Raw genomic sequence first — 27,955 nt, 5'->3', positions numbered from 1 at the left:
CGATTCTTAAAAAGTACTGCAGCCTGCACCTCTCTGCCCAGCCCCTGCTTGCTAGTGATGGATGCAGGTGTCTGCGCTGCTTCTCCGCTGGGGGAGTTATCGTTGGGCTCATAATCTGTTGCTTTTAATTATTTATTTATTTTTCCTCCCTGTTATGTTGCCCTCTGTGCTCCCAAGGCTTGCCACAGACTCAGCCACGAGAGTGTTTCCTGGTGTTTGGAAAATTTTCTCTTTTAAGACTCCCTTCCTGGGATGGAGCTCCCTCCCTGGGATGGAGCTCCCTCCCTACTTCTTTTGTTTCTTTTTTCCATCTTTTATATTTTTCCTACCTGTTTTTGAAGACAATGATCCACTTTTCTGGGTGCCCGATGTCCTCTGCCAGCATTCAGAAGTTGTTTTGTGAAGTTTACTCAGCGTTGAAATGTACTTTTGATGAATTTGTGATGGAGAAAGTGGTCTCCCCGTCCTATTCCTCTGCCATCTTAGGATGGCCCCCCACCTTATGCTTTTGATGTACCTGCTCCCCTGCCTCAGCTTGGCTCAATCCAGGTACCACCAGATGGCATACAGGATACTGATATCCAGGATCTTGTGAATAGAAGGGCTATGAAGACCACACTGCAGAGAATGATTGGGAAGGGCAGCAGGAGCATTAGTGGTTAGCAGTGTGAAGGAATGTGCTCTCCGCATATGCCTAGCACCAACAGCACTGTCCTGCCCAACCCTCACCACAGGAGGAAGGAATCAGACTCTTTTGACTTCAAAGAAGAGGGAACACAGCCTGGGCAGTGTCACATTGGGAACCTGGGTTTGAAGCCACATAGATCTAATTTCAAACTCACTTGTTTCCACTGCACAAGGCCACTTATTCACTCCAGTCTTCCCTTCCATCTCACTCTGTCTAGTTAAGTATTCTGTATTTACCACATGCTTAATAAATCACTGGGAGAGTTGTGATTGGATTAATTGTTTCTAGTTTACACTGTTGGGACCTCAGAGAAAAGGAGACATTCTTTCTGCCCAGCCCCTTTCTACCTACCCTCAGTCCATCTTTCCATAGATAAATCCCACCAGATCTCCCCTCTAATTCAACTTCTCATAACTTTCAAGCACAGCCCAAGCAGCTCAGCCTGGCATTCAGGCTCCTCACAGCTGGCCTGAATTCCTCTTGCTCCAGCCTTACTCACCCACATGCACCCTGGGCTCCTGCCACACTGAACTACTCAGTGTTCTTAGAACTCCCTGAGCTCCTTCAACCTCTTAGCATTTACTTCTGCACTATCCTCTGCCTGCCCTGCCCTTTCCTGCTGAATGAGGGAGAGAGAAAGAAACCAACCTGTCACTGACCTGTAGGCCAGGACTGAAGCAGGGCTACAATCAGGCCCAGTGAGGAATTTCCCTTTGACCTATGACTCTGGGTCCTTACCACAGGCTAATCCCAGCTTCCTCTCACAGGTGGGGGATCTGTGGGGCTGAAACTAATTTGATGTCAGTAGAACCTCATTCTCAGGGAACGTTGCTCCCCCTTAAACCCACTCAGTCCACTCAACACCATACACTCATACTGTTAAAGAAGGTCAGTTTCCACTTTCACTCCATCTGAAAATAGAACAGACTGTGCTGTCATTCCTGGTAGGCATCCAGGAAGAGGGGACATTTGACTCAATTTAAATAGTAGTAAAATTCATAAGCCAGACAAAGTAGGTTGAAGCTCACAGATGCTCACTTTACACAGAGCCCCTATGATGCATCAGGTGCTGGTGATACAACTGTGGACTGGCAGAAATTCCTGGCCTTCTCAAGCTGACTCTCACAAATCTGGAGGAAGGAGGTAAAATGTCACTGGAGACAAAGTGTCCAGGGTTTTTACTTGAATTTTATTTATTTATTTTGTCACTACAGTATGAAAAGTCAAAGTCACTCAGTCATATCCGAATCTTTGTGTCCATGGAATTCTCCAAGCCAGAATACTGGAGTGGATTGCCTTTCCCTTCTCCAGGGGATCTTTCCAACCCAGGGATCAAACCCAGGTTCCCACATCACAGATAGATTCTTTACCAACTGAGCCACAAGGGAAGCCCAACGTGAAGCAAAAGATAAAGAGCAGTGTGGGGGAAGAGCGGGGGAAGAGCCTTGCTAGGTCTCTGCCCTTAGGCATAATCAAGTCTGTGTGGGCCACTCCCACGTTCAGAAAACCAGCTCTAGAGAATAAAACCAAGTTGTTAATAATGGGGAAAACTTTCAGTTTTAGGACAAACATTTTGTTTAGATGTGTTACAAGAGCATGTGTTAGTTTTTTATTTAGAAAAAAAAAAATGTTAGGAAAAACCGCATTCCCCCTTGACCAAAAGACCTCTGCCCCACTCCCCCACTCCAACCTTGCTCTCACACTGGGCTCACCCTTTAACCCTTGTTAGCAGGCAAAATCCTAGCTTGGGAGTCTTTCAGGGCTTCCCTGGTGGTTCAGAGGTTTAAAGCGTCTGCCTGCAATGTGGGAGACCTGGGTTCGATCCCTGGGTCGGGAAGATCCCCTGGAGAAGGAAATGGCAACCCACTCCAGTATTCTTGCCTGGAGAATCCCATGGGCGGAGGAGCCTGGTGGGCTATAGTCCATGGGGTTGCAATGAGTCAGACACGACTGAGCTAATTCACTTTCATTTCAGTCCTGAGGAAGGGAGACCCACTTCTTTTATCTCATAACACCAAAGGGGAAAAATGTAAAACCTTCCCTTACAGAGGCCCAGAGAGGGTATGCACGTTGGCAAAGCTCACACAGCAAGCTAGTAGGGTGGAACCTGACATTCAATTCTACTATTTTGGCTCCGTTGTGCACTAAACATTCATTTATTCAATAAACATTTATCAACACCATTCTTCTAGGAGCTGGAGATGCAACTGAGAACAAGACCAACTATTTGAAAGGAGCTTACCTTCTTGTGTGAGTGTGTGAATTATAGGAGGGAGGAAAGAAAACAGTAAAGAAAAAAATAACCCACTGAAAAGTATTTGTTTCTGGGCCCTGAGTCCTTCATGACAGTCTTAGTTGACTTTTCCAGCCACTGCTTTTCCTCTCCACTAAATGCCTGCTCTATGTCCAATGTGAACCAGCTGTTTAATATATGTATGGTGTTAGCTTCTGCACTGGAAGCCCTTAGTCTCCTGTAGCCTAAAAGCCCTGTCTTGTGGACCCATCTCCTAACTTTCTCAGGAAAGGGGCACCTTCTGTCCAAAGTGCCAGTCTACCTATACCAGGGGAAGTAATCTTTTCTTAAAGACCCTGCTTAAAGATATTTATACTATGACAATAAAGAGGCAACTTGGAGAATATCACATAAACACATGACCATTTAAAAATGTAAAAATGCTTACACCTTTGACCCACCTAGGGCCTTGCTGTGTGGGCATCTCAGCCTGTGTCCTCCAGGCAGACAACCTCCTGCAACACCCAGAGCACTCGGGTTGCCTAGTCCAATCTCTGAGGGCTTGTGGGCTGTTGCTGTGCTAGTGCCTGCGATACACCCTCAGTTACTTCACTCCAGGTGTCACAGCATCCTATGGATGTGTCAGCTGGACTTAGGGCCTTGCATGGAACTGATAAAGTGAGGCAGAATTCATGGCGAGTGACTCAGAGATTAGGGTGTAGAATGTATGTGGTTTCTATCTGTGTGTGTGTGTGCGTGCGTTAGTCTCCTTCTAGAACTTTTGCTCTATCTACCTTGTGACTGGCTTACTCTGGAGAATCCTGGTGAGTAGCAATTGGCAGCATGATGGAGAGGCCCACATGCAGGACTCTTAAGCCTTCTGCCAGCAACTGCATAGAAGAGCTTGGGAGTGAATCCTCCAGCCCCACTCTAAGCTCTGTAACTGTCCCCTCCTGGAGCAAGTTGACAGCCTCCTCCTGGGTGAACTGAATTGGAGCCTTTAGGTGCTTCCAGTTCCCTGGGGACATAGTTGACAACTCACTTACTTATTGTCATGGCTTCTTCACTCCAAGCTAGCCTACAATATGAGTAACTAACTGGTTGGATGGCATCACAGACTCAATGGACATGAGTTTGAGTAAGCTCTGGGAGTTGATGATGGAGAGGGAAACCTGGTGTGCTGCAGTCCATGGGGTTGCAAAGAGTCAGACACGACTGAGAGACTAAAATGAACTGAAATGTGATATAGGACTCTGGGTTGGGAGAGCAGGTTTTCAGGTTAGGTGATGTGTGCTGGCATCTGACAAGAAGTCAGTCATTTATTTTGGCCATGCCATGCAGTATATGGGATCTTATTTCCCTGCATGCACGTGTACCAAGTCGCTTCAGTCAAGTTTGACTCCTTGCGACACTGTGGGTTGTAGCCTGCCAGCCTCTCTGTCCATGGGGTGCTCCAGGTAAGAATACTGGAGTGGGTTACATGCCCTCAGCCAGGGGATCTTTCCGACCCAGAGACTGAACCCATGTCTCTTGCTTCTCCTACATTGGCAGGTGGGTTCTCTACCACTAGCACCACCTGGGAAGGCCCTTAGATCCCTGACCAAGGATATAATCCCAGTTCCCTGCACACCTGCATTAGAAACATGAAGTCTTAATCACTGGACCTCCAGAAAAGTCCCAGGAGGTGACCTTTGATTGCCCAAATTGAGGAGATAAGGAGTCAAAGGAAAGAGATCAGCAGTTCCCCTGACACTGCAGGTGGAAGAGCAGGAACTCTGAGAATAACCATCCAGCCATCCTCAGAGATGTGGACATAACAAATCCTTGCCCCCTTTAGCCACTAATGTCTGCACCAGTTCAATACCCAGTACTAGAAAACTGCAGTGGGCAGGTACTTCTGTCTTGGTAAATCTTGTGCATCCTTCATGGTCCTGCGCACTTGCCACTTCCTCCCTCTTCCTTGGTGGAAACCATCATTCCCCCTCTCAACCACACTGCTCTTGATTTCCACCTCCCTTGAGACCCTATAGCACCCACCTCTTAGGGTCAGAAGAGGCCAACATGAGATATTGGGCACATTTACAACCAGAATCTAATTACATCTACTCCCCATCACTCCTCACAAGCCATAGAATGACCAGTGATCTCAAAATATTATTTTCCCCACTCATAAACCCAAGCTATGAATTGTGATGCTTTTTTCTCTGAAAACAAAACTGAAGTTTAAAAAGGATGTGACTTGCAAAGTCACTGAAAAGGGCTGGGCCAGGCTTAGACCCAAATTTACATTCACAAAATAATCCCACCTCCATTTGTACATATTGGTGTGATTGGCTTCTGGAAGGAAAATAACTTGCTTTCCTACTCTAGATGTGAGAGTTCACAGTACTGGCCCTACCCTACCATCCTGTCCCTCACTCCTGATGTGTGTAGCAGACCCAGTGACCCAGAATTCATCTCATCAGAGGCATGTCCCCATCTGCCCTGCTTGCAGACACTGACCATTCACTCCTCATGTTCCTTCTCTGGCTGGTCTGCCCTGTGTCTGCACATAGTCTCCTCCTTGTCTCCCACAAAACAGGGCAGAGGTGGTAAGTTGGAGCTGACTGGTGAGGGAGGAATAGGTAACATGCCATTCTCTGGCCCATCTGAGCCACCATCTGGGAAGGGGACACAGGGCAGCAGGGCTTCAGGGCCAGACTGGGATTAAATGGGAGGCTTTGACCAGTGCTCCCAGATGGGGAGTAGGGTGGAGGAAAAGAAGAAGACTGAATCAATCCTTTCATTGATGAATTGACATTTATGGAGGTCCTTTCTATGTCAAGGTCAAGGCTGAAGTTACAAATGAGGAGTAGTGGCCACATCATGGAGCTCTCAGCCCATGTGACATCAAAGTTGAGGTCAGAGATCATCACAGTCCCTTGGGGAAACTGAGATTCAGACAGAGGGTGAAGAGGTCTGCCCCTGGTCATTCATCCAGTGACAGAGCTCAAGTCTCTTTCCGTACTTCAGGGCCCTTCTGGCTGGCACTCTGGGGCTCAGAGGATTCAGAAACTCAGAAGTGCAAGGATAAGTCAGGGGGTTGTGGCCTTACCCTCCTCTTCATCTCAGGGAGGGAGGAGCTGAGACAGGCAGGTTGCAGGATGGAGGAACTTGTATGAGAAAATTGCAGCTGGGGGCTGCTTCTGTGCTATCACTCAAGGCAGAGGAAAAAAAACCTGCTAATTGGAGCTGCTCTTGTCCTGCCCATTGAGTGACAGGACCACAGATGACGGAGACATAGACATCATTCTCTCCAAGCATCTCTTTCATTTCTCAAGTGGGCAGAACCAAGGAGAGGGCCCACTACAGAGGAGTCAGTGCAGGAGAGCAAATCACTGATGCCAGAGTCTGGTCTCCTTTGCCACAGAGCTAGTTGTGACCCAGGGCCTGCCATGGGGTGGAGATGCAGGAATCAGTGAAGGCTCTGGAGATGTGTTCAACAGACACTTCCAGGAAACCTTCTGGGATCACAGCACCTCCCTCCATCCTTCCTAATGCCAGCCCTACCGTTTGGGACAGCCACTCCTCTGGAGAGGTACTCAGCAGAACTCCAAGTGTTGGTCTTTTGGGACATTGTACTTGAGCTTGTGAGTTGCAAAGAGGTTGCTCAGCTCCTTGATGTAGCACTGGTGCAGCCTGTCCACCTCCTCCTGGGAGGGATGTGGTGTCTTCTGCACTTTGATCGGCTTTCCCACTGCAAGACACAGAGCTGAGTAGTGGCCCAGAGCAAAGAGAAATGTCTAAATATCTGAAGAGATCCTGCTAAGTCTATGCATTAAAGTGCATGCCCATTATTTAGAGGAAAATTCCTCAAGCTCTCATTCACAGCCTGCTGATTGCTATTTTATGCACAATACTAACAGGCTTTAACTCAACCTTTTTAATTTAATTTAACCCTTTTAATTTAATTTAACCTTTAATTTAATTTAATTCAACCTTTTTAATTTAATTTAACCCTTGTATTCACCTTCTCCAATCAGCCTTTTGAGATTCTCCTTTCAGAATCAAAGCCTCCTCTCTGGCATAATGAAAGTCAAGTAGATTCTGATTCAAGTTTCAACATCCTTACTCAAGGGCAGGGTGATCTTTTGGAAGTGATTTACTTTCTCTGAGTCTACATTCGCCATCAATAAAATGGGGATGATAATCCCTGCTTCCAAAGTTGTTGGTAAAACTGAGCAGTTGCATGTAAGGAGCCTGTGCAGTGCCTGCCACACAGTAGGTGCTCAGAAATCAGTAGTGGAGAATGGTCTGTTTATCTCAGTTAGAATTCCCTCCCCAAACTGCTTTACACTGATCTGTGTGTCTGTTTCTCAATCTAGAATGTGAGTTCCATGAGGTCAAGAATGTGTCTGGCCTTTGTTCACGTCCCTTTGAAGCCCAAGCCCAAGCCCGTTGTTGTGCAGCCCTTCCCCCTCCCAGTCCAGGTCTAGGCTCACCCGCGGTGGTGATAGGCCAGCAGTAGGGCATAAAACCAATGCTGTATTGGAAGACTCCATGGCCATAGAAGAGTGGGATGGAGAATCTCATGGTCTTTAGAAGTCGGTCCTGGAACCAGTGCAGCCAGGAGCCAGGAGAGTTCTCAACCTGGTCAAATATGTCATTCTCCCCAAAGGAGAAGATCGGCACCAGAGCTGCCCTAGAGGGAGACAGGAGAGAGCGCGTGTGGAGGGGCAAGAAGGCACAAGCTGGTCACCCAAATTTCCTCAGGGACCTATGAACAGGAACTCAAGCAGAGGACAGAGCCCTGGACCAAAAGTAGGAGGCCTCAGGTGTCTCTCAGACCTGCTATGGCCTAGCTTTATGATTTCAGGCAGGTCATGGCTCCTCTCAGGGCCACCAACTGGCAGTGGGATTGTTACCGAGTACAAGCTCTGCTTGGTGAAAGATAGGCCAATGAATCTGAGATGTACTGTTGGGATGAGGAAGGGACTTTTTCAGGAGCTGGTTGACAGAGAAGATGGCAGGCTAGCACCTCAAAATAACTATCTTGTCAGGGCCTGGTTGCCAGGTTCTGTTATGGATCAGAGGTGGGGAGGAGGTGAGGAAACAAAGTAAAAATTGCCAGGAGCCAGCACAGGCGATCCCACCCATGACAAGGTCATGCGGAAGAGACCTGATGGGCAAGGCAGATCAGGACTCGAGGGACACCCTGGACCTGCTTGAGCATCTACCCCAAAACCAGAATCTGTCTGTCCTACTATTTTATGCCTTTCACCAACTCTTCTGACATTAATGAGGGGCTATCACTGACCCTTTCTCTGGAGAAAATCAACCTAGGGCTCTAGTTAATAAGACTTCTGGGCATAATAGCAGTGTTTCAATTCAAACCCCTTTGATGACTCTCTAACTTGCCTGACAGGTTTATCCGGACTTTTATAACTATGCATGTGATTGTTCACAGCTTCCCAACCACGACACGGTAAGCTTAAAACATCTTAAAGATATAGAGCCTTTCAAAGAGTTAAAAATTATTAGAATAGTACTGGTGAAGGGTTTCATTGTTGAGCCAATGCTCGCTGCCAGTTTTCATATCTCTTATTCGTTGGGAGTACATTGATTAATATAGTTGATATATAGAAAATATAAGCAGTAGCCTTGGCATTAATAACATTAGACCTTGAGTTAATAAATTCTCTCTCTTTGTTGTAACCCAATGTACCCTTAATCTGTGAAGAATGTAACTTTATTTAGTATTTTCTGAGAGTGGCGCCAGACTTTAGATAAAAACACTTTTAGAGAAAATAAGTTTTCTGGTTGACTAACCTTTATCAGAAAAAAAGGTCATAAAATGTTAACAGGCTTCCTGGCCAGATGATGTAAATCACCTAAGACCTATGTATACAGATAGGTATGCAGAAAGAAAGCCTGGTCTCGATAAGGGTCAGGACTGCTGACCCTGCATGACTCTGCATCTTCCATTATTCCCTATGCACAACTTAAGGTATAAAAGCTCTCTGTGAAAATAAAGTTGTGGGCCTTGCTCACTGAAGCTTGGTCTCCCGTGTCATTCTTTCTTTCATTCTCTCTCTTTCTTTCTCTCTCCTTTTCAGGTTGATCCCCTGGAGCGCAGAGGCTCTCTGAGTTCACTTTCCTGCCTGGGCTTCTAAGACCCTCTCGAGAAGGTGCTCTGCACCTTCGCCACATCGAGAGGGTGCCTGAGGCCTTCGTGAACAGAGCAAGTCCCATGCCGGGGCTTTATTGGCTTTCTGTGTAAACCAAGGAATATCAACCTCTTCCTCTCCTCTACTTTCTTAACTGCAACATTCATTCATTCTTTCTTTTCCCCTCTCCTCCCCCCCCCACCTCCCTGCCGATGCCGTTCATCCTGAGGGTGCCCCTGGATCCTGCTGGGGCTGGACCCCAGCAAAAAAATACTATTTGATCCTTGCAAACATCCCCTAGAATGGTACATTTCAGGTAGGGGAATATATTAGCTTCACTTCCTTGCAATCCTTCACAGGTGGGTGGCTCAGGTTATCTTCCTTAGGCAGGCCATTATGTGGGCCTTCACTAACAAAGCGTAGTTTTCATTCCAATCCCAAAGAAAGGCAATGCCAAGGAATGTTAAAACTACCACACAATTGCACTTATCTCACACACTAACAAAGTAATGCTAGCTAGAGGATGGATGGCACACTGACTCGATGGACATGAGTTTGAGCAAGCTCTGGGAGTTTGTGATAGACAGGGAAGCCTGGCTTGCTGCAACCCATGGGATCGCAAAGGGTCTAACACAACTGAGTGACTTAACTCAACTGAAAAAAGCTGCAAGCTGAGAGTTTAAGGCACAGAAGCAGATCCAGCATAAATTCAAAATTAACCCTTCCCAGTTATGTGACAGGGAGACCAGAATACTGCTGAGAAACATCACAGGTATAAAACAACTGCAAAATTTCTGGAAAAATCTCTTTAGCTCTGGCTTGTTTCTATTCTTCACAGATGTTTTAAGATGAGAGAAAGCTCTAAGCTATGCCCCAAACTCCATTCACCCAAATTCCCTAGGTCTCAAATGTAACACAAGCTTTCAGCAATATAATCCATAAGATGTAATCCTTTCGTCATAAAATCTTTCTTCTAGAGTCATCTCTGGGTATTTGGGCATGAAACAGTACATTGGTCACCAAGACAGACTCTTCGTTGTCAGTGGATTGAGACTCTCCTTGCCAAAATAGAATCTGCATTTGCCTCTGCCGTCTTCTCTCCAAAATACAATCCTTGCCAATATCCAGCTAAACTCTGAACCCTCTTCCCGATACCCATGTATCAGGGCGAGCCTGATGAAGCCTTTGCGGTTCTGCAGGACCAGCTTGTAGGCTCCAGGCCTGGCAGTCAATGCTTCCTGGATGCCCCCAACAACGATGGACAGCAGATTGCCACCTCCTTTCCTGCTCAGAATGTGAGCAGCACTCTCCTTGTCTGCTGAGACCAGCCCTGGGGAGAAAGGAAGGTGGTCACATACAGTGTAAAGGAGGCAAGAATGGTTCAGGAGTATGTGGCCTGGGTTCTACTCTAGACCTCAGCTGGGAGTCCCCTGATGACAGGCTCTGAGCACTACCCCTTTTCCCAACTCTCCCACCACGGTCATCACTGAGCACAGATCTGTGGGAAATGCTTCTTTGGGTCTCATCTCCTGTCTACCACACATTTACTTGGAAGAAGTACAGAACATTTGACTGCCCTCCTTAAAATCCCTCCTCATGCCTTCAGCCCTCACAGTTCCTGGGATACCCGGAGTAGGAGGACTCACCCATTGACATGATGTAATCTCTGAAGAAAGGGAAGCAGAACCACATGTTCAGCATCATCAAATGCGAGCAGATGCCTGGGAAAACTGAGGAGAAGCCCATGCCCTCCATGCACAAGTTGGTAAAAGCTCCAATCACCCCAATTCCATGAGGGTGGAAGCCAGCAAGGTAGTTCCGGGAGGGGTCCAGCTCGGCAGTCTTGACCAGCTGAAGGAACAGCAACCTGGTGAATCAGAGCTTCATCTTGTGCCTTTGCTGGTCCACCTGCTGACTTTCTGTGCTGACCTCTTTTATGTGTTTCCTGTGCCCAAGTGCTTTCTCACCCCCATGTGAGTTTCCTGAGATAAGAGACAGCCTGTCTGAACATCCTCATTGCTGTTGCAGGCCTGGAGCAGAGGAGATGCTCTGGGAGAACATGGAATGATGAGGGAGAGAATGGATCCATGAAAGGATGAAGCTGATACAGCTCACCAGGGGATGAAGGGCCCCTGCACAAGGCAGAGGCAAGACTCCTTGGAGGGTGACAGGGACACAAATCCCTGTCCTATGTGAAGGGAGACTTTGTCCCAGGCAGAGCCCACACAGAATGAAGGAACCATCGCAGGAGGGGGTGAGCATCTCTCCAAGAACTGGCAGCTGGAGTTCAGTCCTGGGTGGAGGGCTGACCCCTGAATCCCTGTGACTCAGTGTAAGAGACTCCAGTGTGCTGGGAAGTGGGGGCAGAGAAGAGGGGCACAAGTCTCTAGTGATGGGAGGGGAGGGCTCAGGGAGGTATCTTGCCAACTCTGCAGCACTTCTTAACACCTGGTCACAGCCTGCCCACAGCACTGCATCCCTGCTCAGGCTTTGGTCTGTGTAGATACTGCTGCTCTGGGATATGAAGTCTTCCCATGGAAACCCAGCTCCTGGATTGAACTTCAGCATGAGGTGGAAGCAGCTTTTTCTGGGGAAAACACTACCTGATTCTCCACCATTAGCTGCTCAGGAAGCCCATAGGTTATGTTTAGCAAGCTCCAATGCTCAGATATAGTCTCTTAATTTCACTAGAAACTACTATTAGGTGGCAGCTCTAGAGTAAGAGTCATAGAGTGCAAAGACTTGTGATGTGGAGTAGCTGCAGTAGAGTTGTTAGGACAAGGAATGTTGTTTGCCTGCCTTCAATCCAGCGGCCACTGTAGCTGCCACTGACAATGGGGATTGAAAGGAATTCAAGATGGAGGGAAATAGGATACTGGTCATAGAGAGTGAGGATGCACATCAAAGGAATAATTGCAGTGAGCCCAGATTTTGCATCCCTCCATATATAGAAAACCATTAATATCATTACTTGAGTTTGCTCTTTGACTGGCAGTAATCTTCTGATGTTTAACTACATATTTTTTGTTTTTGTTTTTGTTTTTGTTTTTTTTTCTCAGCAAAACCCCGTAAATCCTGACTTCTCCCTTACCTATTGGAATAGCTCCTCAGAGATCACTGAGAGGCTATCTCCTGACTACTGTCCTTAGTAAGGTCTCAGAACAAAGCCCCTCATAACTTTTAGGTTGTGCATATCTTTTCAGTAGACAGCAGAGACTCCATGGCCCCCTACCTCCTGCCACCTTAAGATCTCTGCAAGGCTTGCTCCCCAGGTGTGTGGATGACTTGGGAGTTCTTTGCCAGTCACAGTGCCACCTGCAGACCTCAGTCCAGGACAGAGGCATCAAATTACATGTCATCTCTCCCTCTGTCTTCTCTGCCTTCTGCAGGTGCTGATGCCAAAGGCCTGCACTGGCCAACAATCCCAAACACTGTGCAGGTGGGATTTTTGCAAATAAGGCTCATTTTCCCAAAATTTCGATAGTTCCCAACTGACAAAACCTCCAGGGGAGATACCTAGCTAGAGGAGGGACAGAAGAGATGTAGATGAGACAGACACAGAGCCATACCACACATTTTTTCTGCCAGAGATGCCGTTGACAGCAGTTCCAGGTGTGAAATAGAGCCAGAGAACAGCTTCAGGTGTGAAAAGAGAGCCAGATGCTGCCCTTAGAAACCCCAGGATCATCTGATGTCTTATGGAATCCACACAACCCAATGATGTATGTGGCAGCATTTCTGCTTTACACATGAAGAAATCAAGGCTCAGAGAGCATGTGTAACTCACCCAAAGTCATACAACTGGCATGTTGCAGACCCTGTATTAGAACCTTTGATGTCCACCTTCAGACTTCGAATACGTGTCTTCAGACATCAAATACACAGAAGACTATACATTCTTCTCTCCTGTGTCCTAAGGAAAGCCATTTGTCCCTGCCTGGCACTTCTCTGTGTCCCAAATGCACTCCTCTTCTTGTCCCCACTGGACAATTAACCATCACAGCTGCTTACATCCAAGGGTGTAGTCTGTCTGAGATTTAGGAAAGGAACCAAAGATCTGTTCACTAAAATTCAGGGACTGTATCACTAAGGACTGATACTTGGGGCGAGAGTAAGAGATAGGCAGAAAAGGAGTAATCAGACTGTTTTGTGGATCCACGGGAAAACTGAGATTCAGAATGGGCAAAGCTCTATCCAAGGAAACACAGCATATCAGAGTTGGAGCAGGATACTTCCTGAGGGCTCTCTGTTCTGTTTCCATCCTCAAAGCTAATACACAAACTTTAAAAACAATAAAAGAACCTGCTCTATATTCTTGCTCACATCTTCCTCCATCTCTGGATGTCAGACTCATCGTCTGATAAATTGTGGTCTAGATGCTGCCTTAAAATTTATGTTTATTACAGATTCCTTCACTCCAAACTTGGACTACTGAAGGTTTTACACCAGTAAGATACTTAAGTGTGCTGCACTACATGGCCTACAAGGTTCCTCAAATCCTGTTCATTCATCAGTCCTCATAGTGGCCTCACGTCACTGAAGTTGGACGACCATACTCAGACAGAAACTGACTCTTCCTCTAGCCACAGTGTGGTGATAGCCTGTCACCTGTCTCTCATCCCAATATTCTGCTCACTGCACACAGGGTCACACTTCCCCATGGACACGTGGGGACTATGGTACTGACCACTCCCTAGTCAGCCCCTTACTCACCGAGATGGGGAAATAGTCCTTCATGTACTTCCATAAGGTCCAGTGCTTTATGAAAGCACTCTGCCTGCCCCCCTGCTGTGGCGTGTCTCAATCCAGGTACCACCAGATCGCATACAGGATACTGATCATCCAGAATCTTGTGAACAGGAGGCCAATGAAGACTACACAGCAGATCAAGTCTGGGAAGGGAAGCAGGAACCATTAGTGGTCAGTGGTGTGAAGGAACGAGCTCTCCTTTATGCCCAGCCTGCATTGTTCTGTCCAGTCCTCACCCTAGGAGGAAGAGATCAGCTTCCCAAGGCTTCAAAAGGAGAGAATGCAGTTAACACCACCAGTGTCACATCGAGAGCCTGGAGTTGGCCTAAATTCAAACTCACATTTTCCCACTGCAGCAGACTGCTTTGTCAGTTGTTCTTGCCTCTCCACCTCCCTCTCTGTATTCACCAGGTGCTCAATAAATGCCTGGTGGAAATGTAACAGGATAAACTCTTTCTGGTATCCATTCTTTAGAACCCCAGAGAAAAGATATTCTTTCTAGCCAGTACACTTCCTGTCTAACCCCAGCCCATCTTTCCACAGATAATTCCACCGTGAAAGTGAAGTCACGTCCAATTCTTTGCGACCCCATGGACTGTAGCCACCAGGCTCCTCCATCCATGGGATTTTCCAGGCAAGAATACTGGAGGGGGTTGCCATTTCCTTCTCCAGGAGATCTTCCTGACACAGGGATTGAACCCGTGTCTCCCAAATTGTAGGCAGACCCTTTACCATCTGAGCCACAGGGAAATGTATATCCCCCCTTTAGTTAAAGTCTGCCCATGACTTCTCATAACTTTGAGGCTCAGCTCAGGCAGCTCAGCCTGGCCTCAAGCTCCCTACTGCTGGTCAGACTCCTCTTACTCCATCCTCACTCACCCACCTGCAGCCCATATTCTGGCCACACTAATCTGATCAGTGTGGATACAACTCCCTGAGCTCTTTAGCTTTGCTGAACTCTTTCCTCTGTTGCCAGGCCCTGTCCTGGTGAAGGAGGGAGGGAGGAAGAGGGCTGCTCATGCCTGGCCTGATCATCAGGAGTGCAGCAGTTCTAGGAGCAGTTGCAGTGAGAAGTTCCTCCCAGACTTAAGATTCTGAGTCCTTTTCACAGGCAAATCTCAGCTTTGACTCAGGGTGAGGTGGTCTGTGGGGCTATCTTTAATCTGATGCCAATGGAGCCTCACTGTTAGAGAATACTGCATCTTTTCCATTCCATTCCCTACACTCAACATCATGTGCTCATACTCTTAAAAAAGGTCAACCACCACTTGTAGTCTATTCGAAAGTAGGGTAAACTGGGCCTGTCATTCATGGCAGAGGAGACTTTTGACCCAGTCTGCGTAGTACTTGAATGTGCGCTAAATTGCTTCAGTGGTGTCTGATTCTTTGCAACCCTATGGGCTGTAGCCCACCAGGCTCCTCTGTCCAGAGGGTGCTCCAGGCAACACTGGAGTGAGTTGTCATGCCCTCCTCTAGGAGATTTTCGAGACCCAGGGATCGAACTCACATTTCCTGAAGCTACTGCACTAGAGAAAGATTCTTTATTGCTGAGCCACCAGGGAAGCCCAGTCTGAGCAGTAGCAAAATGCTTAAATCAAAGTAGTTTGGGGCTCACAAAGGCTTGCTTTCTATAGAGTACCTACAATGTGCCAAGTGGTGGTGGTACAGCTGTGAACAACAGACAGGAATTCCTGCCCTAATGGTGCTGACTTCAGTGTTGTGTTTGGGGTACTTTGTTTGGTTATTTAATTTTTATGGTGGTAAAATATATTTAACACAATACTTATCATCCAAATGACTCTTCAGTATTTTCTTTTTAAGTTTTCATTAAAGTATAGTTCATTTACAATGTGGTATTAGTTTCAGGTGTATAGGGAAAAAATCTGTTATACACATAAGTATATCCACTCTGATTTTTCTTTTTATTCTTTCCCCATATATGTCATTACAGAGGACTGAGTAGAGATCCCTGTGATATACAGCAGGTTTTTAATGTTATCTTTTGTATATACAGTAGTGTTATTTGTTAGTCCAAATCTCCCAATTCATCCTTCCCCCTTATCCCCTGGTAACCATAAGTTTTTTTTTCTTCTGCTTCTGTTTTGTAAATGTGTACATTTGTACCTCTTTTTTGATTCTGCATATAAGTGATATTTGTCTTTCTTTGGCGATCTTCACTCAGTTTTGCAAACTCTAGGTCCAAACTCTAGGACCAAACTCTAGGTCCATACAAATGCCTTAATTTGTCCCTTTTTATGACTGAGTAATATTCCATTACCTATATTACCACATATTTTTTATCCATTATTCTAATGGATATTTAGGTGGCTTCCATGTCCTAGCTATTGTAAATGTGCAGTTATAAACATTGGGGTGCTTGTATCTTTTCAAATTATGGGCTCATGAGAGAGGTCTTATGGAGAAAAGTATGGAGATTTCTTATAGAACTAAAATAGAGCAACCATGGTATCCACCATTCCCACTCCTGGGCATATACTTGGAATGGTTTTTGAGAGTCAATTTGGCAGCATTAAATTAATTCACACTGTCGTGTAAGTATACCAGCCTTTATCTCAGAACTCTTGTCATCTTCCTAAACTGAACCTCTGTACCCATGAAACAAGAACCATCCAGGTCGAGAGAATAGAACCAAGTTGTTAATAGCAGGTCCTTGTAGGGTAGGATTTGGGGGAAGTCTTTGACTTTCAGAACACACATTTTGTTTCAATGTGTTAAAATAGCATGTATTTGTTTTTCAGTCAGAAAAAGAGAATTTAAAAATGGAGGCATTTCTACTTGATCAGAAACAACACCCCCCATCTAAACATCTCTCTCACTCTGGGCTCACCCTTTAATTCCTGTCAGTAGGCAAAATCCTAACTTGGGTGTATTTTCAGTCCCTGAAGAAAGGAAATACCTTTCCCCTCATAACACCAAGGAGAAAAGATGCAAAACCCCACTTTACCAGGACCCAGAGAGGGTATTCAGGTTGGCTAATCTCACACAGAAAGCTAGTAGGATGAGTGGTGGTTTCAATTCAAGTATTATGTCCATATCATGATCTCAACATTCATTCATTCAACAAATATTTAGCAACATCAACTCTTCTAGGAGATGGAGATGCAGATGAGAACAAGACCAACAATGTGAAAGGAGCTTACCTTCCTGTGTGAGTATGTGAATTACAGAGCAGAGGAAATAAACAGATTAAACAAGTAACCCACTGGAAAGTATTTTTTTCTGGGACTTGAGTCTTCAGTGACAGGCCCTTGTTGACCTTTCTGGCCACTTCTTCGCTCCTCCCCAAACACCTGCTCTATGCCCAGCATGAACCATCTGTTTACTATATGTGCAGCATTTACTGGCTCCCTGGAAAACCTTATTTCATGCCATTTTGTACATTCTGCCCTGTAGACTCATCTCCTAATATCAGTGAAAAAGAGCTCCTTCTCTTCACCCACTCCCAGTCTCCCTAGGCAGAAGTAAGTAATGCTTTCCGAAAGGGCTGAATTGCAAATATTTCAGATATTGGGGCTCAAGAGGCAACTAGGAGGATACTACATAGACACAAAATCATTTAAAATGCAAGCATTTAAAATGTAAAAGCCATTCCTCACTCATGGGCTGTACAAATACAAAAAAATCAGGGGGCTGGTTTTCACCCATGAGTCTACATAGTGATCGCTATTATAGATTGTAACCTTGTAATCAAGCAGGACCTATGCAGTCTTCCTGGAAAATATCACTCATGTCCTCTGCCTACCTCTTATTTGTAGAAAATCTTCAGCTTCCTAAGCCTTCACCAAATTTCAAAAATAAAGACAAAAAGAAAAGAAAACAGTCAAGCAAGAAAATAAATAACAGTTTAACCATTCCACAAATTTCAAAGACTGTTAGCTTGTTTCCAAGAGCCATAGATAATATTGAGACTTATATTTGAATGGTTTTGTAGATACTGAACCCCCAGCAGGTGGAGGAAGTTGCTCACCAGCCCGTAGACCTCAGACAAGGGGAAACCAGAAAGTTGATGATGGTGACTCCCAGTTACCTCACCACCAAGCAATCAGATGCTTCTCTAGAAGCTGATCATGCACCCAGCATCTCTACCTCACCCAGTCTCTAGACACCATTCCCTGGTAATCAAAGGGGTTTCAGGCATTTTGAGCTTTAACTCTCTGGACTCCTTGCTTGGATCCTGTATTAAAACCTGCAGTTTCGGGGGCGGTCCTAAGATGGCGGAGGAATAGGACGGGAAGACCACTTTCTCCCTCACAAATTCCTCAAAAGTACATTTCAACACTGAGCAAACTCCACAAAACAACTTCTGTAGGCTGGCAGAGGACATCAGGCAACCAGAAAAGCAGACCATTGTCTTCAAAAACAGGTAGGAAAAAATATAAAAGACGAAAAAGGAGACAAAGGAGGTGGGGAGGGAGCTCCGTCCCGGGAAGGGAAGCCCGTCCCGGGAAGGGAATTTTAAGAAGAGAGGTTTCCAAACACCAGGAAACACTCTCCCTGCCGAGTCTGTGGCGAGCCTTGGAAACACAGAGGGCAACATAACAGGAAGGGAAAAATAAAGAAATAATTAAAACCAAGAGATTACAAGCCCAACAGTAACTCCCCCAGCGGAAAAGCAGCACAGACGCCTGCATCCGCCACTAGGAAGTGGGGGCAGGGCAGGGAAGAGCGGGAGGCGCGGGCTGCAGAGCTTTGTAAGAATCGGGCAGGAATGCCCTACACGCAACCAGAACAATCTAACTTGGGCTAGCAAACCAGACTGTGGGATAGCTACCACGCGAAAAGTTCGAACATAAGACACCTCCAGGACTGAGCACAGAACAAAGGACGGAACGGAAAAAGCCGGCTGCAGACCATCCCCCGCCGGGGACAGGCAGCCAGAGCCATAAGGACTGGAAAGGGGCAACTGCAGACCCGGAGAGACTTCACTTACCAAACTGAAAGCAGGCTTCATTGCTAAGACTTCTGGGGGTGCTGGACAGTCACCATCTGCCTCGCAAGGGGCGCCAGCGGTCCACCCAGAAAACTGAGCAGCAGAGGCAGAAAAGGCGACAAGTAGCAGCTATCGCACTCGCCAAACTCCTGAGCTACTCGGACCCAGGAAGGGCACAAAACGCAGTCCCAACCGAATCTGTATCTCTGAGGGCTACCTGAGCGCCGAACCTGAGCGGCTTAGACCGGGGAAGTGCACGCAGCATAGGGCCGGCCTCAGACATTTCCCGGCTGAGCATTGTAGAGCCGGAGCGGTTTGTACGCCACGAGAAGGGACAGGTCCAGCAGGGCTGAGACACTGTGTGCACACGACAGCACTATTTGTTTGCAGCATCCCCCCTCCCCACAGCGCGACTGAACTAGTGAGCCTAAAAAACCAGCATAAAGAAGAAGTTAAACAGAGGGAACCGCCTTGGAAGTGACCCCACAATGCCCACAACATCAGAGAAGGGCCAGATATATTTTTACTATTTTTAAAATCATTCCTTTTTTTTTCTTTTTTCTAACTTTTTTTTAATAGTTAAGTCTTCTATTTCTCCTCTAATTTTTATTTCTATAACCTATTATTAATATTCAAAAAAAAGACTTTTTTTAAGGCAAACACCATATATAGTCTTTGGGTGGTTATTGGTGTTTGTTTGTTTGTTTGTTTTTTAATAATTCTTGTGGCTTTTTTTTTCTTTTTTCCTTTTTCCTTCTGCTTCTTTTCTTTAATATTGTATTTTTGAAAATCCAACCTCTTCTCTAGATTTTTAATCTTTGCTCTTCGGTTTTTGTTGTCAATTTTGTACATTAAAAAACCCAAACTTCACTACCCAAGTTTACCTGAGAGCGAGATTACTGGCTTGACCACTGTCTCCTCCTTTGGACTCTCCTTTTTCTCCACCAGGTGGCCTCTGTCTCATTTCTCCCCCATCTCTTCTCTATCCAACTCTGTGAATCTCTGTGTGTTCCAGATGGTGGAGAACACCTAAGGAACTGGTTACTGGCAGGATTTGTCTCTCTCCTTCTTATTCCTCTCTCTTATCCTCCTGAAACCTCTGTCTACTTCCTCCCTCTCCTCTTCCCCATATAACTCCATAAATACCTCTGAGCGGTCCAGACTATGGAGCGCACATAAGGAAGTGACTACTAGCTAGCTTGCTCTCTCCTCTTTTGATCTCACCGCATCTCATTCCAGTCACCTCTAACTACCCCCTCCCTCTTCTCTTCTCCTTGTAACTCAGTGAACCTCTCTGGGTGTCCCTCAATGTGGAGAAACTTTTCATCTTTAACCTAGATGTTTATCATCGGTGCTGTATAGATGGAGAAGTCTAGAGGCTACTGTAAAAATAAAACTGAAAACCAGAAGCAGGAGGCTTAAGTCCAAAGCCTGAAAACATCAGAGAACTCCTGAATTCAGGGAACGTTAAGCAATAGGAGCTCAACAAATGCCTCCATACCTACACTGAAACCAAGCTCCACCCAAGGACCAACAAGTTCCAGAACAAGACATACCACACAAATTCTCCAGCAACACAGGAACACACTCCTGAGCTTCAATATACAGGCAGCTCAAAGTTACTCCAAAACCTTTGACGTCTCATAACCCATTACTGATCACTCCACTGCACTCCAGAGAGAAGAAACCCAGCTCCACCCACCAGAACTCCAACACAAGCCTCCCTAACCAGGAAACCTAGACAAGCCACTGATAGAACCCCACCCACAGTGAGGAAGCTCCATAATAAAGAGAACTCCACAAATTACCAGAATATAAAAAGGCCACCCCAAACGCAGCAATATAATCAAGATGAAGAGACAGAGGAATACTCAGCAGGTAAAGGAACAGAAGGGTTGCCCACCAAACCAAACAGAAGAGGAAGAGGTAGGGAATCTACCTGAGAAAGAATTCCGAATATTGATAGTGAAAATGATCCAAAATCTTGAAATCAAAACGGAATCACAGATAAATAGCCTAGAGACAAGGATTGAGAAGATGCAAGAAAGGTTTAACAAGGACCTAGAAGAAATAAAAAAGAGTCAATATATAATGAATAACACAATAAATGAGATCAGAAACACTCTGGAAGCAACAAATAGCAGAATAACGGAGACAGAAGATAGGATTAGTGAAATAGAAGATAGAATGGTAGAAATAAATGAATCAGAGAGGAAACAAGAAAAACGAATTAAAAGAAATGAGGACAATCTCAGAAACCTCCAGGACGATATGAAACGCTCCAACATCCGAATTATAGGAGTCCCAGAAGAAGAAGACAAAAAGAAAGACCATGAGAAAATCCTTGAGGAGATAATAGTTGAAAACTTCCCTAAAGTGGGGAAGGAAATAATCACCCAAGTCCAAGAAAGACAGAGAGTTCCAAATAGGATAAACCCAAGGCGAAACACCCCAAGACACATATTAATCAAATTAACAAAGATCAAACACAAAGAACAAATATTAAAAGCAGCATGGGAAAAACAACAAATGACACACAAGGGGATTCCCATAAGGATAACAGCTGATCTTTCAATAGAAACTCTTCAGGCCAGGAGGGAATGGCAAGACATACTTAAAGTGATGAAAGAAAATAACCTACAGCCCAGATTACTGTACCCAGCAAGGATCTCATTCAAATAGGAAGGAGAAATCAAAAGCTTTACAGACAAGCAAAAGCTGAGAGAATTCAGCACCACCAAACCAGCTCTCCAACAAATTCTAAAGGATATTCTCTAGACAGGAAACACAAAAAGGGTATATAAACCCGAACCCAAAACAATAAAGTAAATGGTAACAGGATCATACTTATCCATAATTACCTTAAACGTAAATGGGTTGAACGCCCCAACCAAAAGGCAAAGACTGGCCGAATGGATACAAAAACAAGACCCCTCTATATGCTGCTTACAAGAGACCCACCTCAAAACAAGGGACACATACAGACTGAAAGCGAAGGGCTGGAAAAAGATATACCATGCAAATAGAGACCAAAAGAAAGCAGGAGTGGCAATACTCATTTCCGATAAAATAGACTTTAAAACAAAGGCTGTGAAAAGAGACAAAGAAGGCCACTACATAATGATCAAAGGATCAATCCAAGAAGAACATATAACAATTATAAATATATATGCACCCAATATAGGAGCACCGCAATATATAAGACAAATGCTAACAAGTATGAAAGGGGAAATCAACAATAACACAATAATAGTGGGAGACTTTAATACCCCACTCACACCTATGGACATATCAACTAAACAGAAAATCAACAAAGAAACACAAACTTTAAATGATACATTAAACCAGTTAGACCTAATTGATATCTATAGGACATTTCACCCCAAAACAATGAATTTCACCTTTTTCTCAAGTGCTCATGGAACCTTCTCCAGAATAGATCACATCCTGGGTCATAAATCTAAACTTGATAAATTCAAAAAAAATCAAAATCATTCCAAGCATCTTTTCTGACCATAATGCAGTAAGATTAGATCTCAATTACAGGAGAAAAACTATTAAAAATTGCAACATATGGAGGTTGAACAACACACTTCTGAATAACCAACAAATCACAGAAGAAATCAAAAAAGAAATCAAAATATGCATAGAAACTAATGAAAATGAAAACACAACAACCCAAAACCTGTGGGACACTATAAAAGCAGTGCTAAGAGGAAAGTTCATAGCAATACAGGCATATCTCAAGAAACAAGAAAAAAGTCAAATAAATAACCTAACTCTACAACTAAAGCAACTAGAAAAGGAAGAATTGGAGAACCCCAGAGTTAGTAGAAGGAAAGAAATCTTAAAAATCAGGGCAGAAATAAATGCAAAAGAAACAAAAGAGACCATAGCAAAAATCAACAAAGCCAAAAGCTGGTTCTTTGACAGGATAAATAAAATTGACAAACCATTAGCCAGACTCATCAAGAAACAAAGGGAGAAAAATCAAATCAATAAAATTAGAAATGAAAATGGAGAGATCACAACAGACAACACAGAAATACAAAGGATCATAAGAGACTACTATCAGCAATTATATGCCAATAAAATGGACAACGTGGAAGAAATGGACAAATTCCTAGAAAAGTACAATTTTCCAAAACTGAACCAGGAAGAAATAGAAAATCTTAACAGACCCATCACAAGCACGGAAATTGAAACTGTAATCAGAAATCTTCCAGCAAACAAAAGCCCAGGTCCAGATGGCTTCACAGCTGAATTCTATCAAAAATTTTGAGAAGAGCTAATACCTATCCTCCTCAAACTCTTCCAGACAATTGCAGAGGAAGGTAAACTTCCAAACTCATTCTATGAGGCCACCATCACCCTAATACCAAAACCTGACAAAGATACTACAAAAAAAGAAAACTACAGGTCGATATCACTGATGAACATAGATGCAAAAATCTTCAACAAAATTCTAGCAATCAGAATCCAGCAACACATTAAAAAGATCATACACCATGACCAAGTGGGCTTTATCCCAGGGATACAAGGATTCTTCAATATCCACAAATCAATCAATGTAATTCATCACATTAACAAATTGAAAAATAAAAGCCATATGATTATCTCAATAGATGCAGAGAAGGCCTCTGACAAATTTCAACATCCATTCATGATAAAAACTCTCTAGAAAGCAGGAATAGAAGGAACATACCTCAACATAATAAAAGCTATATATGACAAACCCACAGCAAACATTATCCTCAGTGGTGAAAACTTGAAAGCATTTCCCCTAAAGTCAGGAACAAGACAAGGGTGCCCACTTTCACCGCTACTATTCAACATAGTTTTGGAAGTTTTGGCCACAGCAATCAGAGCAGAAAAAGAAATAGAAGGAATCCAAATTGGAAAAGAAGTAAAACTTTCACTTTTTGCAGATGACATGATCCTCTACATAGAAAACCCTAAAGACTCCACCAGAAAATTACTAGAGCTAATCAATGAATATAGTAAAGTTGCAGGATATAAAATCAACACACAGAAATCCCTTGCATTCCTATACACTAATAATGAGAAAGTAGAAAAAGAAATTAAGGAAACAATTCCATTCACCATTGCAATGAAAAGAATAAAATACTTAGGAATATATTTACCTAAAGAAACTAAAGACCTATACATAGAAAACTATAAAACACTGGTGAAAGAAATCAAAGAGGACACTCATAGATGGAGAAATAGACCATGTTCATGGATCGGAAGAATCAATATAGTGAAAATCAGTATACTACCCAAAGCAATTTACAGATTCAATGCAATCCCTATCAAGCTACCAGCCATATTTTTCACAGAACTAGAACAAATAATTTCAAGATTTGTATGGAAATACAAAAAACCTCGAATAGCCAAAGCAATCTTGAGAAAGAAGAATGGAACTGGAGGAATCAACTTGCCTGACTTCAGGCTCTACTACAGAGCCACAGTCATCAAGACAGTATGGTACTGGCACAAAGACAGAAATATAGATCAATGGAACAAAATAGAAACCCCAGAGATAAATCCACACACATATGGACACCTTATCTTTGACAAAGGAGGCAAGAATATACAATGGAGTAAAGACAATCTCTTTCACAAGTGGTGCTGGGAAAACTGGTCAACCACTTGTAAAAGAATGAAACTAGATCACTTTCTAACACCATACACAAAAATAAACTCAAAATGGATTAAAGATCTAAATGTAAGACCAGAAACTATAAAACTCCTAGAAGAGAACATAGGCAAAACCCTCTCTGACATAAATCACAGCAGGATCCTCTATGATCCACCTCCCAGAATTCTGGAAATACAAGCAAAAATAAACAAATGGGATCTAATTAAAATTAAAAGCTTCTGCACAACAAAGGAAAATATAAGCAAGGTGAAAAGACAGCCTTCTGAATGGGAGAAAATAATAGCAAATGAAGCAACTGACAAACAACAAATCTCAAAAATATACAAGCAACTTATGCAGCTCAATTCCAGAAAAATATACGACCCAATCAAAAAGTGGGCCAAAGAACTAAATAGGCATTTCTCCAAAGAAGACATACGGATGGCTAACAAACACATGAAAAGATGCTCAACATCACTCATTATTAGAGAAATGCAAATCAAAACCACAATGAGGTATCACTTCACACCAGTCAGAATGGCTGCGATCCAAAAATCTGCAAGCAATAAATGCTGGAGAGGGTGTGGAGAAAAGGGAACCCCCCACACTGTTGGTGGGAATGCAAACTAGTACAGCCACTATGGAGAACAGTGTGGAGATTCCTTAAAAAATTGCAAATAGAACTACCTTATGACCCAGCAATCCTACTGCTAGGCATACACACCGAGGAAACCAGAATTGAAAGAGACACATGTACCCCAATGTTCATCGCAGCACTGTTTATAATAGCCAGGACATGGAAACAATCTAGATGTCCATCAGCAGATGAATGGATAAGAAAGCAGTGGTACATATACACAATGGAGTATTACTCAGCCATTAAAAAGAATACATTTGAATCAGTTCTGATGAGATGGATGAAACTGGAGCCGATTATACAGAGTGAAGTAAGCCAGAAAGAAAAACACCAATACAGTATACTAACACATATATATGGAATTTAGAAAGATGGCAATGACGACCCTATATGCAAGACAGCAAAAAAGACACAGATGTGTATAATGGACTTTTGGACTCAGAGGGAGAGGGAGAGGGAGAGGGTGGGATGATTTGGGAGAATGGCATTGTAACATGTATACTATCATGTAAGAATCGAATCGCCAGTCTATGTCCGACGCAGGATACAGCATGCTTGGGGCTGGTGCAGGGTGATGACTCAGAGAGATGTTATGGGGAGGGAGGTGGGAGGGGGGTTCATGTTTGGGAACGCATGTACACCTGTGGTGGATTCATGTCAATATATGGCAAAACCAATACAATATAAAAAAATATTAAAAAAAATTTAAAAAAAGAAACCTGAAAAAAAAAAACCCCTGCAGTTTCTTTTACCACAACCTAGTGTCAGTAGAGCGGCTTTACTGTGTTCCCACAGCAGGTGCAAATTTGATTTAATAACAGCTGCTCCCTGTCATCCCTCTCCCCCAACACCCCAACACCCCACACCCCTAAATTACAGCTTGTCTCCCACAGATTGGACCTCTTGTTCCTAAAGCCATCTTGGGGATCCCCTTTGCCTTGGGATAAAGGACAAGCATCTGTTCCTAGCATCAGAGGGTCCAGATGCCTTTTCTCAGCTTCCCTCTTTCTAGCACCATGCCCAGGGTTAGCTGACTCTCTGTCCTCCTCCAGACACTCCCAGGTCCCAGGCTGGGCTGACGTGGGCATGGACAGTCAGAGACACTCCTGTTGGCAAAAATTCACCAAGACCATGAGAGCAAAATGTCCCTCATCCCAGGTGACCCCCAGGCACTAGATTCAGCAACCACCTTGGAACCTGTATCTTTCCCCCATCAATGTACCATGTGCACCTGAAGGGGCAGGTGCCCATGGCCTCCCAGTCCCATCTCAGGTTTCCTTACGCAGGATCAAGAAACTGAAGATCCACTTCAGGACCGCTAAGGTCTGCAACCTGCACTCCAGTGGCACAAACAAAGGTGCAAACTCCACCATGTTGATTCCTCTGCTTGCTCGGAAGGCTTCTCTGAGCTCGGCTGTGGTGTGAGATACCTGCCAGTTTTTGTCCTGACAGAGGTTACTACGCATTTATAGGGGCTGGGGGTGGGTGTCCATCCAGCCCTAGGGTATCATTGCAACAACCTGGCCACCACCAGTATCTTAGATAAAATCTTTAAAATTACCTGGCTTGGAGTAAACTTGTTACAGAGTAAGAGAAGTACAGTGGACTCTTCAGGCAATACATTATCTGCCAGATTACCTTTGCTCAAATCTTGCCCATTACTTGGTAAGTGAAGCAGCAAGCAAAGAACAATCCTGCCCTCTTTTCACCTACCGTATTACTTGGCTGCAGTAATTGTCTTCTTTCACCTGCCAAATCCATGGTTCTCATTTATAAATATGCAGTTCAGTTCAGTTCAGTTCAGTCGCTCAGTCATGTCCGACACTTTGTGACCCCATGGACTGTAGAAAGCCACACTTCCCTGTCCAACACCAACTCCCAGAGCCTACACAAACTCATGTCCATTGAGTCGATGAGGCCATCCAAACATCTCATCCTCTGTTGTCTTCTTCTCCTCCTGCCTTCAATCTTTCCAGCATTAGGGTCTTCTCAAATGAGTCAGCTCTTCACATCAGGTGGCCAAAGTATTGGAATTTCAGCTTCAGCATCATTCTTTCCAATGAATATGCAGGACTGATTTCATTTAGGATGGACTGGTTGGTTCTCCTTGCTGTCCAAGGGACTCTCAAGAGTCTTCTCCAACACCACAGTACAAAAGCATCAATTCTTCAGTGCTCAGCTTTCTTTATAGTCCAACTCTCACATCCATACATGACTACTGGGAAAACCAAAGCTTTGACTAGATGGACCTCTGTTGGCAAAGTAATGTCTTTGCTTTTTAATATGCTATCTAGGTGTTCATAACTTTTCTTCCAAGGAGCAAGTGTCTTTTAATTTCGTGGCTGTAGTCACCATCTGCAGTGATTTTGGAACCCCCCAAAATAAAGTCTGTCACTGTTTCCATTGTTTCCCCATCTATTTGCCATGAAGTGATGGGACCTGATGCCATGAACTTCATTTTCTGAATGTTGAGCTTTAAGCCAACTTTTTCACTCTCTTCTTTCACTTTCATCAAGAGGATCTTAGTTCTTCTTTGCTTTCTGCCATAAGTGTGGTATCATCTGCATATCTGAGGTTATTGATATTTCTCCCAGCAATCTTGATTCCAGCTTGTGCTTCATCCACTCCAGCGTTTCTCATTATGTACTCTGCATGTAAGTTAAATAATAAACAGCCTTGACGTACTCCTTTCCTGATTTCGAAGCAATCTGTTGTTCCATGTCCAGTTCTGCTTGTTGCTTCTTGACCTGCATACAGGTCAGGAGGTCTGGTATTCCCATCTCTTGGAGAATTTTCCACAGTTTGTTGTGATCCTCAACAAACTGTGCCAAAGGCTTTGGCATAGTCAATAAAGCAGAAGTAGGTTTTTCTCTGGAACTCTCTTGCTTTTTTGATGATCCAACAGATGTT

At 44.3% G+C, this 27,955-nt stretch overlaps 1 protein-coding gene across 3 annotated transcripts; it reads right to left on the bottom strand.

The window, feature by feature from the left end:
• Nucleotides 1–5,701: 5,701 nt before the first annotated feature.
• LOC138420346 (2-acylglycerol O-acyltransferase 2-like) lies at nucleotides 5,702–19,182 on the bottom strand. 3 transcript variants are annotated; one of them, XM_069553539.1, is made up of 6 exons: nucleotides 18,768–19,182; nucleotides 13,781–13,959; nucleotides 10,714–11,049; nucleotides 10,223–10,397; nucleotides 7,403–7,602; nucleotides 5,702–6,657 (listed from the first exon to the last, which is right to left on the bottom strand). In XM_069553539.1, exons 3-6 carry the CDS (start codon nucleotides 10,820–10,822, stop codon nucleotides 6,503–6,505), a joined length of 639 nt encoding a protein of 212 aa, XP_069409640.1. In that variant the 5' UTR covers nucleotides 10,823–11,049; nucleotides 13,781–13,959; nucleotides 18,768–19,182; the 3' UTR covers nucleotides 5,702–6,502. The 3 variants fall into 3 exon arrangements, with proteins under 3 accessions (XP_069409640.1, XP_069409639.1, XP_069409638.1); XM_069553538.1 differs by having other exon boundaries at nucleotides 10,714–10,934; XM_069553537.1 differs by having other exon boundaries at nucleotides 10,714–10,918.
• Nucleotides 19,183–27,955: the final 8,773 nt, after the last annotated feature.

This window comes from Ovis canadensis, chromosome 15 (assembly GCF_042477335.2).
Source record: "Ovis canadensis isolate MfBH-ARS-UI-01 breed Bighorn chromosome 15, ARS-UI_OviCan_v2, whole genome shotgun sequence".
Lineage (NCBI taxonomy): Eukaryota > Metazoa > Chordata > Mammalia > Artiodactyla > Bovidae > Ovis > Ovis canadensis.
The sequence above is the reverse complement of the archived record's forward strand: the minus strand, read 5'-3'. Positions and strand labels throughout refer to the sequence as shown.